General features: G+C 37.3%; 1 protein-coding gene across 4 annotated transcripts in view; it reads right to left on the minus strand.

Annotated features, from left to right (window-relative positions):
- The window catches only part of scaf8 (SR-related CTD-associated factor 8), a 230,080-nt gene that overhangs the window by 105,235 nt on the left and 111,634 nt on the right, over positions 1 to 13,211 (minus strand). For all 4 annotated transcript variants that reach the window (XR_007248087.2, XR_007248088.2, XM_048535919.2 and 1 more), the window contains exons 10-15: positions 11,257 to 11,385; positions 10,030 to 10,148; positions 9,705 to 9,898; positions 6,747 to 6,847; positions 5,086 to 5,199; positions 1,627 to 1,783 (exon numbers count right to left, since the gene is read on the minus strand). Coding sequence is in view for 2 of the 4 variants with exons in the window: in XM_048535919.2 (XP_048391876.1) it covers positions 1,627 to 1,783; positions 5,086 to 5,199; positions 6,747 to 6,847; positions 9,705 to 9,898; positions 10,030 to 10,148; positions 11,257 to 11,385 (814 nt within the window). In the remaining 2 variants the exon portion in view is untranslated. The remainder of the gene's footprint in view (positions 1 to 1,626; positions 1,784 to 5,085; positions 5,200 to 6,746; positions 6,848 to 9,704; positions 9,899 to 10,029; positions 10,149 to 11,256; positions 11,386 to 13,211) is intronic.

Below are 13,211 nucleotides of genomic sequence, written 5' to 3' on the forward strand. Positions count from 1 at the left end.
TGTGTTAATGAATTAGTCAGCAGCACTGAATATAACATCCAAGTCTGTTGATGATACAGAATTAAGTGGGAAATGAAGCAGTACGAAAGGTACAAATAAACTCCGGAGGGATACAGACAGGTTTGATGAGCTAGCAAAAACATGTCAGTTGGAATAGAATGGGATATGTATGCAGGAATCCACTTTAGTGGAAATACTAAAAAACAATTTTATTTCAATGGTGTTAAGACTGGAAAACGTTGGCATTCAAAGAGACAATCGCAAATGAATCTCAGAAAATAATACAGGGACAACAAGCATTTATGTTTCTATTAGGTGAGTTAACTTTTGCTATATGAAAACAATTAGAATAAAAATGCCTTAACAACATTATACAAGGGCACTCGTGAATCCCAACCTGGGGCAGCAAGTAGTTTTGGTCTCCGTACCTAGAGGAGAACATACATCCCTACAGAGCATGCAACACAGGTACGTTCGACAAGTTCTTGGAGCAAGGGGAATGACATGAGAGACAGTAGACCAGACTTAGCAAGATTCTAAATCAAACATAAAAAAAAATTCTTAAGGGCTCAATGGGGTAGATGCTGAGAAAGATGCATTCCCTTAGTTGAATCGTCTAGTAGACAGAATGTAGTTGGTTATTTAAAGCTGAGATGAAAAGAAATGTCTTTTCTTCAAGGTTGAGAATCCTCAATTCTTTATCTCAGAACACTGGGTACTCGGTTTTTGAATACATTCAAGACAGAACAGCTTTTGAGAGTTAAGGGTTTAAGAGATACACAGATAGTACAAGGAAGTGGAATAGAGCCATTATCTTATTGAATGGCAGAGCAAGTGTGAAAGGGCCAAAAAGCCTACTCTTATGTGTCTCTATTGTGCACAACAGCAAAAGTCTCATGGTCTCCTTAACTGGATCAACATGTCTAACCAACAAACTTGTTAACTCTATTTGACTGTGTTAGCAATCCATTTCTGACAATTCAGCCACTGAAGACCTGGGATGTTTTCGTAACATGTTGAGCTGTGCACACGAACAATTTTCAGTGCCATTTTATTTTTGGAACAGATTTAACAGAGGAGAATTCTCCCTACCTCTGCTAAAGTTCATATGTTGTCATATGTCAAGTTATAAGTATATTAGGTAAAAATCTAGGTCTAACCTTTGGATATATAGTTTGAATGAGGTCTTAAATATAAAGGTGGATCTGTGCGTGTACATATCATACAAACAGGATGATGTACTGGTCAAGGAAACAAATTGATTTTCACTTTGTAAACTGCAGGCAGCAGAAGTGATCCAGCCAAAAGCAGACACTCAGATTTTGCAAGAGGTCAGGGCCAAAACTCAGAAGTTGGGAGGCTCGTGTTTACTGGGTGGCACAGAACTGTTACCTATACTGGAGCTACAGCTGGTCTTGGAGGCAATATATAAACTCAATACATATGAGCAAACAGGTTTGACAAATTAGAAAAGGGCACAATCAACAGTGATTATATTTCAGACTCAAGATAAAATATAAAACCCAAGGAAAAGACAATGCCCGAGATTTTTTTTAAAAATTGGAAAAATATCACATGTAACAGAGACATCTGATAATCCACTAGGAGTCAATGATGAAACCATACCACTGTTAACAGTTTCCTGGTCGATCATGCCTCCCTCTGAAAAGCCTTCCAAATCATCTAATTTCAATTTTTCCCACGGAATATATGTAACTCCAAGATCCACGTCCCAAAATTGCTTATATTCAGGTTTTACACCTTTATTTAAAGCCCAAGCAATCTAATGGAATGAGAAGATAGAGCAAATTAGACAAGGATATCCAGGTATTCAAGACTTTTAAGGCAAAGCGTTCATCAGTACATTTTGGTACTATAATCCTAAGAATACTAAGTTTGTGCATTCTATACTACTTCATTAACTATTCCTGTAATATGTAAAATATTGGGGTATAATCACAGTAAAGAATGATATAGCTCTAAATTAATTACCCTTGATATATAATTCCATTCTCAGAATTTATCAGGCAACACGATTCAAGGGTTGTCCTCGTTGTGGTGCCTGGATTATCAGAAATCCATAACAGAAAAGATAATAAACTTTTGAAGTGGTTGCTCAATCTGCAGGTAACAATTAGTAGTTAAGAGTCTCGGTGTCACCCACTACTTTGAAATCAAAATGAACTATGATTGAACACGATGAAATCGATCAAACTAATCACCAAGAGTTTCTCTTTTAAAATGCACTGGTCTTGCAGGAGATTCTTTCAATTCAGATACTTTTTCCCTAAAATATGCACCCTTTAAAAGCTATTAAATTTGAAAAAGGATTGATTAAGCAATTGACTACTGTGAAACAAAGCAAGTAATAAATGTTTGTTTAATTTTATAATGAGCTTTTCGGGCATTTAAAACTGAGTTGATTTCACAGAATAGCTGCTGTGCAATAGGGCATTTGACAATCATCTAAACAAGCACCTCACATTGTTTCACTTTCCTGCTTTCTCGCTGTAATCCTGCCCTGTTCAACTAGTCATAATTGCCTTTGGAATGCCTCTATCAGTAGAGGAGTCAAGGGTAATGGGGAAAGGGCAGGATCATATGATCTTATGATTGAGCCCATCTCCATCACATTCTCAAGCAATGCAGTCCAGAACGTAACCATATGCTGCATGGGAGATAGTAAGAACTGTAGATGCTAGAGACAGAGATAACACAGACTGTGGAGCTGGACAAACACAGTAGGCCAGGCAGCATCGGAGAAGCAGGAAATTTGATGTTTCGAGTCTGGACCCTTCTTCAGAAAATGTCAGAAACATCAACTTTCCTGCTCCTTTGATGCTGCCTGGCCTGCTGTGTTCCACCTGCTCCACAGTGTGTTATCTTTGCTGTATAAGTCTGTTTTCCCCTCATACTACTTCAACTTTTTTCATTAACCACTATAAAGATATGCTGTCTTGCACTTAAGCCTTTCAGGAATGGTAATACTCATTCTCTATATGCTCTAACAAAATCTTACACAATTCTGAATATTCCAATCAAATCATAGCCTTTTCCTCCACAGAGAAGAATTCCAATTTCTCCCAATCTATCTTAACTGAAATTTCTCATCCCTATAACTATTCTCATAAATATATTCTGTACTCTTACCAATGTCTGCACATGACACTCTAGCTGACACTGAATTCATGTCTAATATAAAGTTCAACATTACCATCTTGCTCTTGCACTCTAGATCTCCATCAATAAAGATCAAGATATTAGAGAGACTAGGAACTGCAGATGCTGGAGAATCCAAGATAACAAGGTGGAGAGCTGAATGAACACAGCAGGCTAAGCAACATCTTAGTAACAGAAAAGCTCATGTTTTGGGCTGAGACTCTTCATCAGAAACAGGGGAGGGGGAGAGGGTTCTGAAATAAATAGGGAGAGAGGGGGAGGCTTTAACTTGTCCTCTATCCATCTTTGATCCGCCTCCTCCTCTCTCCCTATTTATTTCAGAACCATCTCTCCCTCCCCCATTTCTGAAGAAGGGTCTAGGCCCGAAACGTCAGCTTTTCTGCTCCTAAGATGCTCCTTGGCCTGCTGTATTCATCCAGCTCTACACTTTGTTATCCAAGATCAGATATTTTGTGCTTTATTAGCAGCAGTCTCAACTCGTCCTGCCAGCTTCAATAATAATAATTATACCCAGATCCCTTTGCTTCTCGCCCCCTGTAGAGTTGTGTTGTTTATTTTGTATATTGTCTCTTCATAGTTTTTGTACCAAAATATATCACTTCACACTTCAATTGCCACTTATCTGCCCACTTCACGAATTAGTCTACATTAGAATTTAACAGCCATTTGGCCCTTCAAGCCCATCCTGCCATTCAGCAAAATCATGGCTGCTCTAGCCCAGGACTCAACTCCTCTCTCGTGCACACTAATCATCCCTCAACTCCCTGAAATTTCAAATCTCTACCTCCCCTTTAAAATACTTTCAGTGATCTTGCCTCCAAAGTTCTCTGGAGTCGAGAATTCCAAACATTCACCGCCTCTGGCAGAACAAATTCCTTTGCATCACAATTTTAAATGCATCCCCTTGTTCTGTAACCATGCACACAAGTTTAAGGTTCCAACCCCGCTCCCCACCCCACCCACCACCATTAATGTAACAATCTTCTCAACATCTACTCGGTCAAACATTCTCAAAATCTTCTATGTTTTAATAAGATCACCCACTGCAGAAATTCACCAAGCTTCTTATTCCAGTGCTTTCCTAACTTGCAACAAATACTACCAAAAGCAGAACAGTAACGTCATACATAGATCGCCACCTGCAAGTTTCCTTCCATGTGATACACTGGCCTGACTTGGAACTGTACAGCCATTCATTCTTCACTTCTGGGTCAAAATCCAGAAATTCTCTCCCTACAACACTGTTGGTGTATCTACACCAGATTAACTGCAGTTGTCAAAGGCAGGGGTAAACACTACCGTTTTAAGGGTTAAAAAGTGCTGATCATGGCAATGGTGCTTACATCTCATGAAAGAATCAGAAATGTCCCACTTCCAGGGCAAAGCAGCATTTAGTGCCAAGAAAAATGTTAATGGAAAATATGCTATTCTTTGGAACCTGCTGGTAGGAAATGAAATAAAGATATCAAGTCACTGTTGAAGAAAGGTTTCTTCTGGTCAGTATAATATTGCAACAGATTTACTGTCTAAATACACTCCATCCTTCAACAACAACATAAAATCTTCCCCTAATACTGACCCAAAATTGAAGTGGAAAATGACTTTTTTCTGAAATAATACCAGATGGATCAAATCTACCACTGGAGATAAGCAGACAAATGTTCCTGAGCATCACTAGTACCCGCATTAGGAGTCGATGAAGCTCTGTTCTGCACTTTCCTTGTGAATAGAGACGATCCAGGCCAAAAATGCACAGAGTCCATACTGCTTTCATTTTTAATAATCCTTTTATACAAGCACATTGCGCTCATTCAGAAAAAGCAAACCAAAGACATCCCTTTGTGTCACTTTTCAATTTCTGAAACTGACTTGTTTAATAGTCTTTTGTTCAGAATTTAAACTCACCTTAATAATTTTAGACCCCATTTTAAAGGATCCAGTGCTTAGTTTCTGAAGAGCACGAAAAGCATCTTGTCGATGAACCATACAAACGTATGCACATCCTCGAGGAGGTATCATCTAGAAGAGATAAAACAGTAATTGAAACAAACTTTCAAGACCTTGCTAGACTACTGTATCAAAATTCTCAGCAACATATTTTAGAAAATGCATCTAGGTTTCAAGATGGGTACAGATTTACTGGAAGGATATCAAGTTGACACAGAGCATACAGATGAACTGGAGTTGATGCCCTTAGAACAAACAAATTAAAGGGAGGTTTTAATGTAGGGGTTTTGACACTTAAATAATGACCAACTGTTTTCAGTGGCAGATCAGTCAAAACACACTCAGATTTTAGGTAATTGGCAAAAGAACCAGAGGGAAGATATGGATTTTAAAAAAATTACAACATGGAACGCACCACCTGAAAGGGTGATGAAAGTATATACAACGTGCAATTCCTGAAATGGAATAATTTACACAGAAATGCAGCAGCATGAGATTACCTGGATAGGATCTTTGAAGATCCAGCTACTACAGACCTCTGTGCTATCTTATTTTGTGTTCATTTAGAACAAAAGAGGCTACACTTCTGAATAGTGCCCAAGGGATGGATTTTCTTACTTTACCTTGATTGATACTTATTTTTTCAGTATTTCTTTTAAAAAAGTTTTGGCTTCAAGATGCGTGCATTTCAGAATATCTGTCCATTTCCTTTAATTGAAGGTTTACCTCAAGTACAAACATTACTTTATATAATACACTAAGAATCTAGAGATTAAGGAGCTATATTTTTTAAAAAATTCATATATACATTCCAAAAAAACAAAGAACAACTTAAAAATATAACATGTTGATTCTGTCATCTTTTATTCTATTTGTTCTTCATTTATCAAGTTTCTTAGTTCTCACTGACTCATTGCTCTACCAGCCATTATTGATTCCAGGTCCAGAACACTATCAATTTGTTTTCAAATCAGCCTGAACTTAGTTTGAAACTGTTCAGCCAAGCAAGAAAGAAATCAATGAAGTTTAACTTGATTAAATGTAGCAAACTTTTTACATTTTTGAAATCTATGGAAAAGGTTGCCAATTTGCCAATGGGGATATCCAGAAATATTAATCATACTAAAGAGGTTTGAACCAGATAGCAAGAATCACCATATTAAAACTCAATTAAGACATTAAGCATCCTTACATGTGTACTTATTATTTTAAAAAAATCTCATTCAAATTCACCCCGTACAAAGCAGCAGGTTCAAACATATGTTGGGAAAAGTACATAGAGGTACGTTTTCTGGTAAAGCATCAGGAGTGAGTGAAAATATCCAAATCTGGTTTAAAAAATTGCCAGCAATATCAACGTTGCACCACCAGTAATTCAGCACTCCTTTTTTACTGTGATGTTATAACTGTTGTCCTTATGCTGTTTTTTCAAAACTGTTATGAATTTGTCAGTTATAATTCATCAACTAACGAAAAAATAATTAACAAACTCATGTATAAACGTTAATTTCCCATTGGGTAGTTTATTTATCTTCAGAGTGCGAAACATCCAATTTTAAAAATCAAGAACTTAAAAAGTCAAATGTTACAAACACTACCACAAATTAGTCAATACTCACATTTATTGATTCAATCTGGCCGAACTCCTCAAAGAGATTTGTTATATCTTGTTGTGTTGCCTTTTTGTCTACCTGACCAACCCATAGTGTAGTACTGCATACTGAAGTGCAGGTATGAAATAAATGAAAAAAAAAGAATTTAATAGAAATCACAATCTACATGTAAAGCTACTGTTAATGCTACAGCTTTCACTTCATACTATAATTGGAATAAATTTAAACTTTGAGGATAAATTTCTACACAAAAAGCTGGAACGATCAAAAGATGTGTGCCAGTATGTGAGATTAGAAGACAAACGTATTTTTTACGAGCCTTGAGTACGCGTGCTATAGCATACAGTCATTGTTTTAGCATAGAAAATCTAGCAGCCGAAGTGATAACAAGATCATGTGTGTTGGTGATGATGTTGAGGGATAAACATGGCACTGGCAAAAGGATAAAGAATTTTTAACTCAAAAGCATCATGGTATCTTTTACATTCACTTGTGAGCAGGTGGGCCTTCAGATTAATGCCGCATCTTAAAGCGACATCTCCAATAATGCTGCACTCTCTTCGTACAAGATGGGAAGTCTCTCCACAGGGACTTGAACCTTTGAACCTGACTCAAAGCAAACAGTGCCAATAATGAACACAACTGGCACGTAAAAGATACCCCCAGCATTTACCTAGAAAATTTACGAGTAACAACATAAATCTTCTTTCTTTATTGGGGTACCCTAAGACTGTGTAAATTATTTTGAATTTGGCCTTATCACTGTTTTCTAAAAGCTGTTCTTTATTTACCTGGTCTCTCACTTTCAGGGAATAATGCTGCTTAGCCTTGTGGTGCAGGGTCTTCTCAATGAGTGGATGCTCCCATTCTTTGTTCTTAACCCAAACTTGTTGCACTCAATCCCAACTGTAAAGTGCATCCAACATTCAGTATACTCATTCCACTGCTGTTTGTTTTTGGGTTATGTTGGCAATTTGTCAACTCATTAATTGTGAATCATCAGCAAATATTGTAGTCACTTGAACTCCAAATCATTACATATTTGTATTCAGTAACACATTTGATTGGTGCCACAAGGAAATATCAGGGCAGGTGATCAAAATCTTTGTTAAGAGATAAGATTTTAAGAAGCATCAGCAAGAGGCCGTGGGACAATGTCACTGGATTATCAATCCATAGTTCCAGGCTAATGTGCTGGGGACATGGGCTCAAATGTTTCCATGACCGATCGTAAAATGTGAATTCAATAGACAAGATAGGAAGATAAAGTTATTCTAACGGTGACAAAGTAAACACTCTCAACTGTTGTATTTAAAAAAGAAGATGGCTCATGAATATCCTTCAGGAAAATAAATCTGCTGTCCTTAATTGTGCTGACCTACATGTAACTCCAAACCCAAAGCAAAATGGTTGACTCTTAGCTGCCCTTTGAAATGGCCTAACTAGCCTTGTGGTTGTAGCAAAACCAAGGACTGCAGCAGTTCAAGAATGCAGTTTATTGCCAACTTCTCTAGAGCAGATAAGAATGGGAAATCAATGCCATTTTAAAACAGTGATGCCTACCTCCCCCTCCCATCAATGAATGTTTTAAAATGTTATGTGCTTGGCATGGCTCAGTTGGTAGCACTCTCAGAGTCATAAGGTTATGGATTATAGTCACCCTACAGGGCTTGAACAGAGAAACAAGGTTACACTCCACTGCAGCAATGAGTACTGTCAGAGGTATTGCTTTTCAGATGAGATATTAAGCAAAGGTCCCCAACTTCTTTTTAGGTGACTGTAAAAGATCCCATTGCACTATTCTGAAAAACAGCAGAGGAGTATCAGAGTATCTCCAATACGTGGTCAACTTTTTCTGCTTTTCCTTGATAAATAGATTCTATTTAAGGACACTGTCATCTAGCTGTCAACAGAGTAGCAAGTATTGGTAAAAACAAAACCTGAATTGGAACAATTCCTTTTAGGCCTTAAACCAGCTTTATTTAAGTAGTACTAAATTGGAACTGGCATTGCAAAATAATCACCATTAAAAGTATAAAGAATAGACATAAGGAAGAATAAAACCTCTGTCAAACAACATACATCGTTCCTTGTTATAAGTCACTGATTTTTCTTCAGTTTACCCACAAAAACGTATTAAGTGCTGTCTTGTTAAAATTGCAGGAATAGTTAGTATCTTGGCAAAGACTATTTTAAACACATGCCATATTGCAGAAAATCACACTACAAACATTCAGTTAATGCAGGAAACTACGATTAGTATATATTTACTTCACATCAATTAAGTCATCAAGCAAGTAAAGCAGTTATAATGATCAAAACACAGACGAGTTCCATCTTGCTGTTTGCCATGCAATTTGTGAGTATTGAGATAACGTGCCCAATGTCAATATCCATTATTCATTTGTCATATGCTAATTAGAAATGCAAGTAGATATATTTGGATACCGGGCAATCCACATGTCAAATATATAAAATATTGGTCAACATTGATCTACAAGTGCCACATACGGTTTGCTGGTTTAACAATATGTTGTTTCAGAGCATTTTAATTACTAATCTGCTTACTCAGAGTACAATTTCAATAAACTGCAATACAGAAATAATTGTGTTTACAGCTTTGCATTCCTGCTCATTGTAGGTCTGTCATAAAGAATTTTAGAGCAAGAAGCAGGACCTTTACATTGGGCAACTGGACCGCTAGTTGATACAAATAACTGTGTGCTTAAAATGTAAACTATTGCCATTCATTCTATCATAGGGCAGGGGCAGACTGGGATGCTATCAACTATGAACATAATTAAGAAATGTATTATATTTCAAAATCTTTCAGTTCTGTCCATGAGCAGCCTGTTGTATTATAACCATTTTCTGTCCTAAAGATGTCGAATAGAAACAAAAGAAAAACTTTGCTTTACAATCATATTCAAAAAGAAAGAAATGAATCCATTTAAAATTACATACCACTAAGTGTTTTTGAACGGATAGGCGGCAGACCCTTTTTTTGGCGTTCCTTTTCACGCTCCCTCGCTCTTCTTTCACTGGAATAAGATCGAGACGACTTCCTTTTTCTTTCTTTTGATCTTGAGCGAGAGCGTTTCCGATGTTTGCGCTTGCGAGACCCCGAGCGGGATCTGGACCTTTTCTTTCGAGGTGATCTAATCAAAATTATACAAAATGTAATGCTTTCAAATATTACATTTAATCCCTTATAATTTGAGGATTATCTGTCGACTAAATCTAACATTTTAAATGAACTGCTCCAAATGAGAGTAAATATATATCGCACCTTGAACGAGATCTTGAGCGTGTCAGAGATCTTGAACGTGCTAAAGGCTTTTTTTCTTCATGCTGAAAGATTTCTTCTTCAATAAGGTCCTGACCATCAGGTGCATCAATATCCATATCCTTAATAACCCAAGGTATCATTAAAAATAAAAATAACAATTAATTCAAAAGGTCCACAGTATAATTCACCTGATTCTAGATCAAGCGATGCCGACCGATGGCTCTACAAATTAACACTGAATGGTTCCAAATACAGTGAATGCCAGGTACAAATACATTTTCCAATTCCAAGTACATGTATTTTCTGGCAAGCAGTGTTATGAATGAATACATTTATCAGTTCCCACAATTTCCAAATAGTTAGCAACACTTAGTGCAAACAATGAATTATGCCATTTAATATTGCCTAACGATAATATTTAATGATCCGCACAACCATTCTCTACTTCATTTCTTTCCTCCTCTTTTACTTGGTAAACAGTAGAAAAAAAAGACTTAATATTGACAATTAATTAGTTAGGCATAAATTCACATGGCTTTTTCAGGCAACAATTTTCAAGTTATTTGAGATCCTGGGACTTATTTCCATTGTATCAGGAAAGGTGTTATAATCGGAGGCATGGTATAGAATGGTTACAGTAAAGACTGTGAAAAGCCCTTGATTCAAGCCAATCTCTTTATGCAATATTCTGTTTGGGGATGGGGTGGTGGATTGCAGTGTTTAGAATTCATAAAAAGGTGAAGCAGAGGAATTCAATACAAGGGGAGGGAAAGAACTGTAGATTGGTTTTGATTATTCTAGTTAAGAACTAACATTGATGGTAGCTCGAGCAGCCTCACTCTGCAAAGTATATTTTAACAAAGATGCAATAAATGTTGAGCTCACGCATATGCATGGATTTATAAAAATATATGGACTAATTGGAGTTGTTATATTTAATTTTCACTTCTCCTCTTGTTTATTCTATGTCTAGATAAATGACATTCTATGTGCCCTATTCACCTGATTTGACAGGAGCTCGTTAACTCATGGAGCAACCACTCCAAGTTTAATTACTTTGGCAGAGCTGATTTAGTTTTAGTTATAATGGAACAAAATACAAAAATACTGCCAGTTTTAATCTCTCAGATTTCAGCAAGAAGTTCAAATACGTTTTCATTAATACGCTCGTGAAAGCTGCTTTCTACAATATATTCAGTATGATATTATACAAAATTGTCTCTCTACCTGTTGTTGTTGCTCAAGTTGATCTTCCACTCTGATCTCTTGCTCTTGTTGCTGTTGAGTGCTGCTCTGGGAAGGGGTCACTGACTGTTCAGATCCAAAAGTTACCTCCTGATTGTCCAAAGTTGCATTCTGCAAAGTAAGTTAATTCATAAATTTAAATCTGAACACTAAGGGTTATTCCTCTTCGGCTACTAGCCCTGAAAAACCCTTTCAGATACCAAAATACAGCATACACAAATTTTCCTTACTCGGGCAGAACAAGAAGTGTCCAAGCAGAATAATTTGCAGTACATACGAAATTAGCTTTGTGACGCTAACATGAGTAGGGCTCAGTGTTATGCATTCCAAACAATTAAATTTTGACAATTCATCGTATAATTCTCAAATACAATAAAAAAGCCCTTCCTACTTATCCAAGTTATGGTTCATTAGTTACAAAATAACAAATTTGATGATAATGAAATGCACATCACTGCAAACACAAATCATTAACACTAAAACTCACATAAACTGACTACATACATGCTGACTTACAGGTATGTTATGTATGGGGTTCAGAGAAATAAATCTAGCCTAATATAGCAGAAAGGAAAACAAAATACTGAGTCATGAATCACGCACCCATCTTCATACAGGCAGAGTTTTACAGCATGGAAAGAGTCCCTTTGACCCATCAAGTCTGTGCTGGTCATCAAATACTAACTACTCTAGTCCAAGTTTTCAGACAGCTTGGGGCCTAAAGCCTTGCAATGCTGTTAGCAGCTCCAAAATATCGTGATTCATGCCTCAAGCAGTTCATATTCCATATACCCACCATCGTCTATGTGAAAAATTTCTCCCCTGGATCCCCCTTAATCTGCCTACCGCTGCTTAGTAACCGCTGTACTAAGGGGAAAAGGTTCTTCCTGTCAATGCCCCTCAAACCCCAGCCTATCTAGTCTCTCTTCATAGGTGGAACTCTCCAACCTCAGCAACAGCCTGGTGAACCTCCGCCACACCCTCACTAGTGCAATCACATCCTTCCTGCAGTGTAGTGACCAGACTGCAGATAGGTTACAGCTGGAATACTAATATCTTATTTAGTTCCATCATAACCTCTCTCTTCTTGTATTCAATGTGTAAATTAATAAAGGCAGGTATCCCATATGCCTTCTTAACTATTTTATCTACCTGACCTGCTGCCTTCAAGGATCAGTGGATATGCACATCATCTGATACTTTGCACTTTCTAAGGCTCTACCATTCATTATACACTCCAAGGCCTTGTTATTCCTCCCAAAGTACCTCATATTTCTGGATTAAATATCATTTGCCACTGTTCTGCTCATCTGACCAGCCCATTATATATCATCCTGTAATCTAAGACTTTCCTCCTTGCTATTTACCAAACCACCAATTTTACTGGTCACCTCAATGATCCAATCTCCTGCATTCATGTCTAAATCTTTCAACTGCACTACAGACAGCAAATGACCCAGCACTTGGCAACAGGCTTCCAGTTACAAAAGTAGCCTTTGCCCATCATCCTCTCCTGCCACTATGCCAATTCTGGATCCAGAAGATGAAATTGCCCCCGATCCCATGAATCCTTATCTTCTTACCTAATTTTTCATGCGGGACCTTGTCATCTTAGCGAAGTCTATGTAAGGTCAGAAGTCAAACAACACATTATAGTCCAACAGGTAATTTGAAATCACAAGCTTTTGGAGCACTGCTTCTTTGTCGGGTGAAGCAAGATGCCCCCTCCTCCCAACAACACACACACACACACACACCCCCATCAGGGCATCTAATATTTTGGGCTCTAAGCATCTAATTCATATTCGGTACATTCATTCTGTGAAGTTCTAATAATGAATGCTACTGCTTACAACCTTTGTAATTAAATTGTTGACGTTTTCCTCAAAGTTAAGTTCCAGAAGTACTGGAAATATGGGAAAAACGTCCAAAAACTA

This window comes from Stegostoma tigrinum, chromosome 9, assembly GCF_030684315.1.
Source record: "Stegostoma tigrinum isolate sSteTig4 chromosome 9, sSteTig4.hap1, whole genome shotgun sequence".
Lineage (NCBI taxonomy): Eukaryota > Metazoa > Chordata > Chondrichthyes > Orectolobiformes > Stegostomatidae > Stegostoma > Stegostoma tigrinum.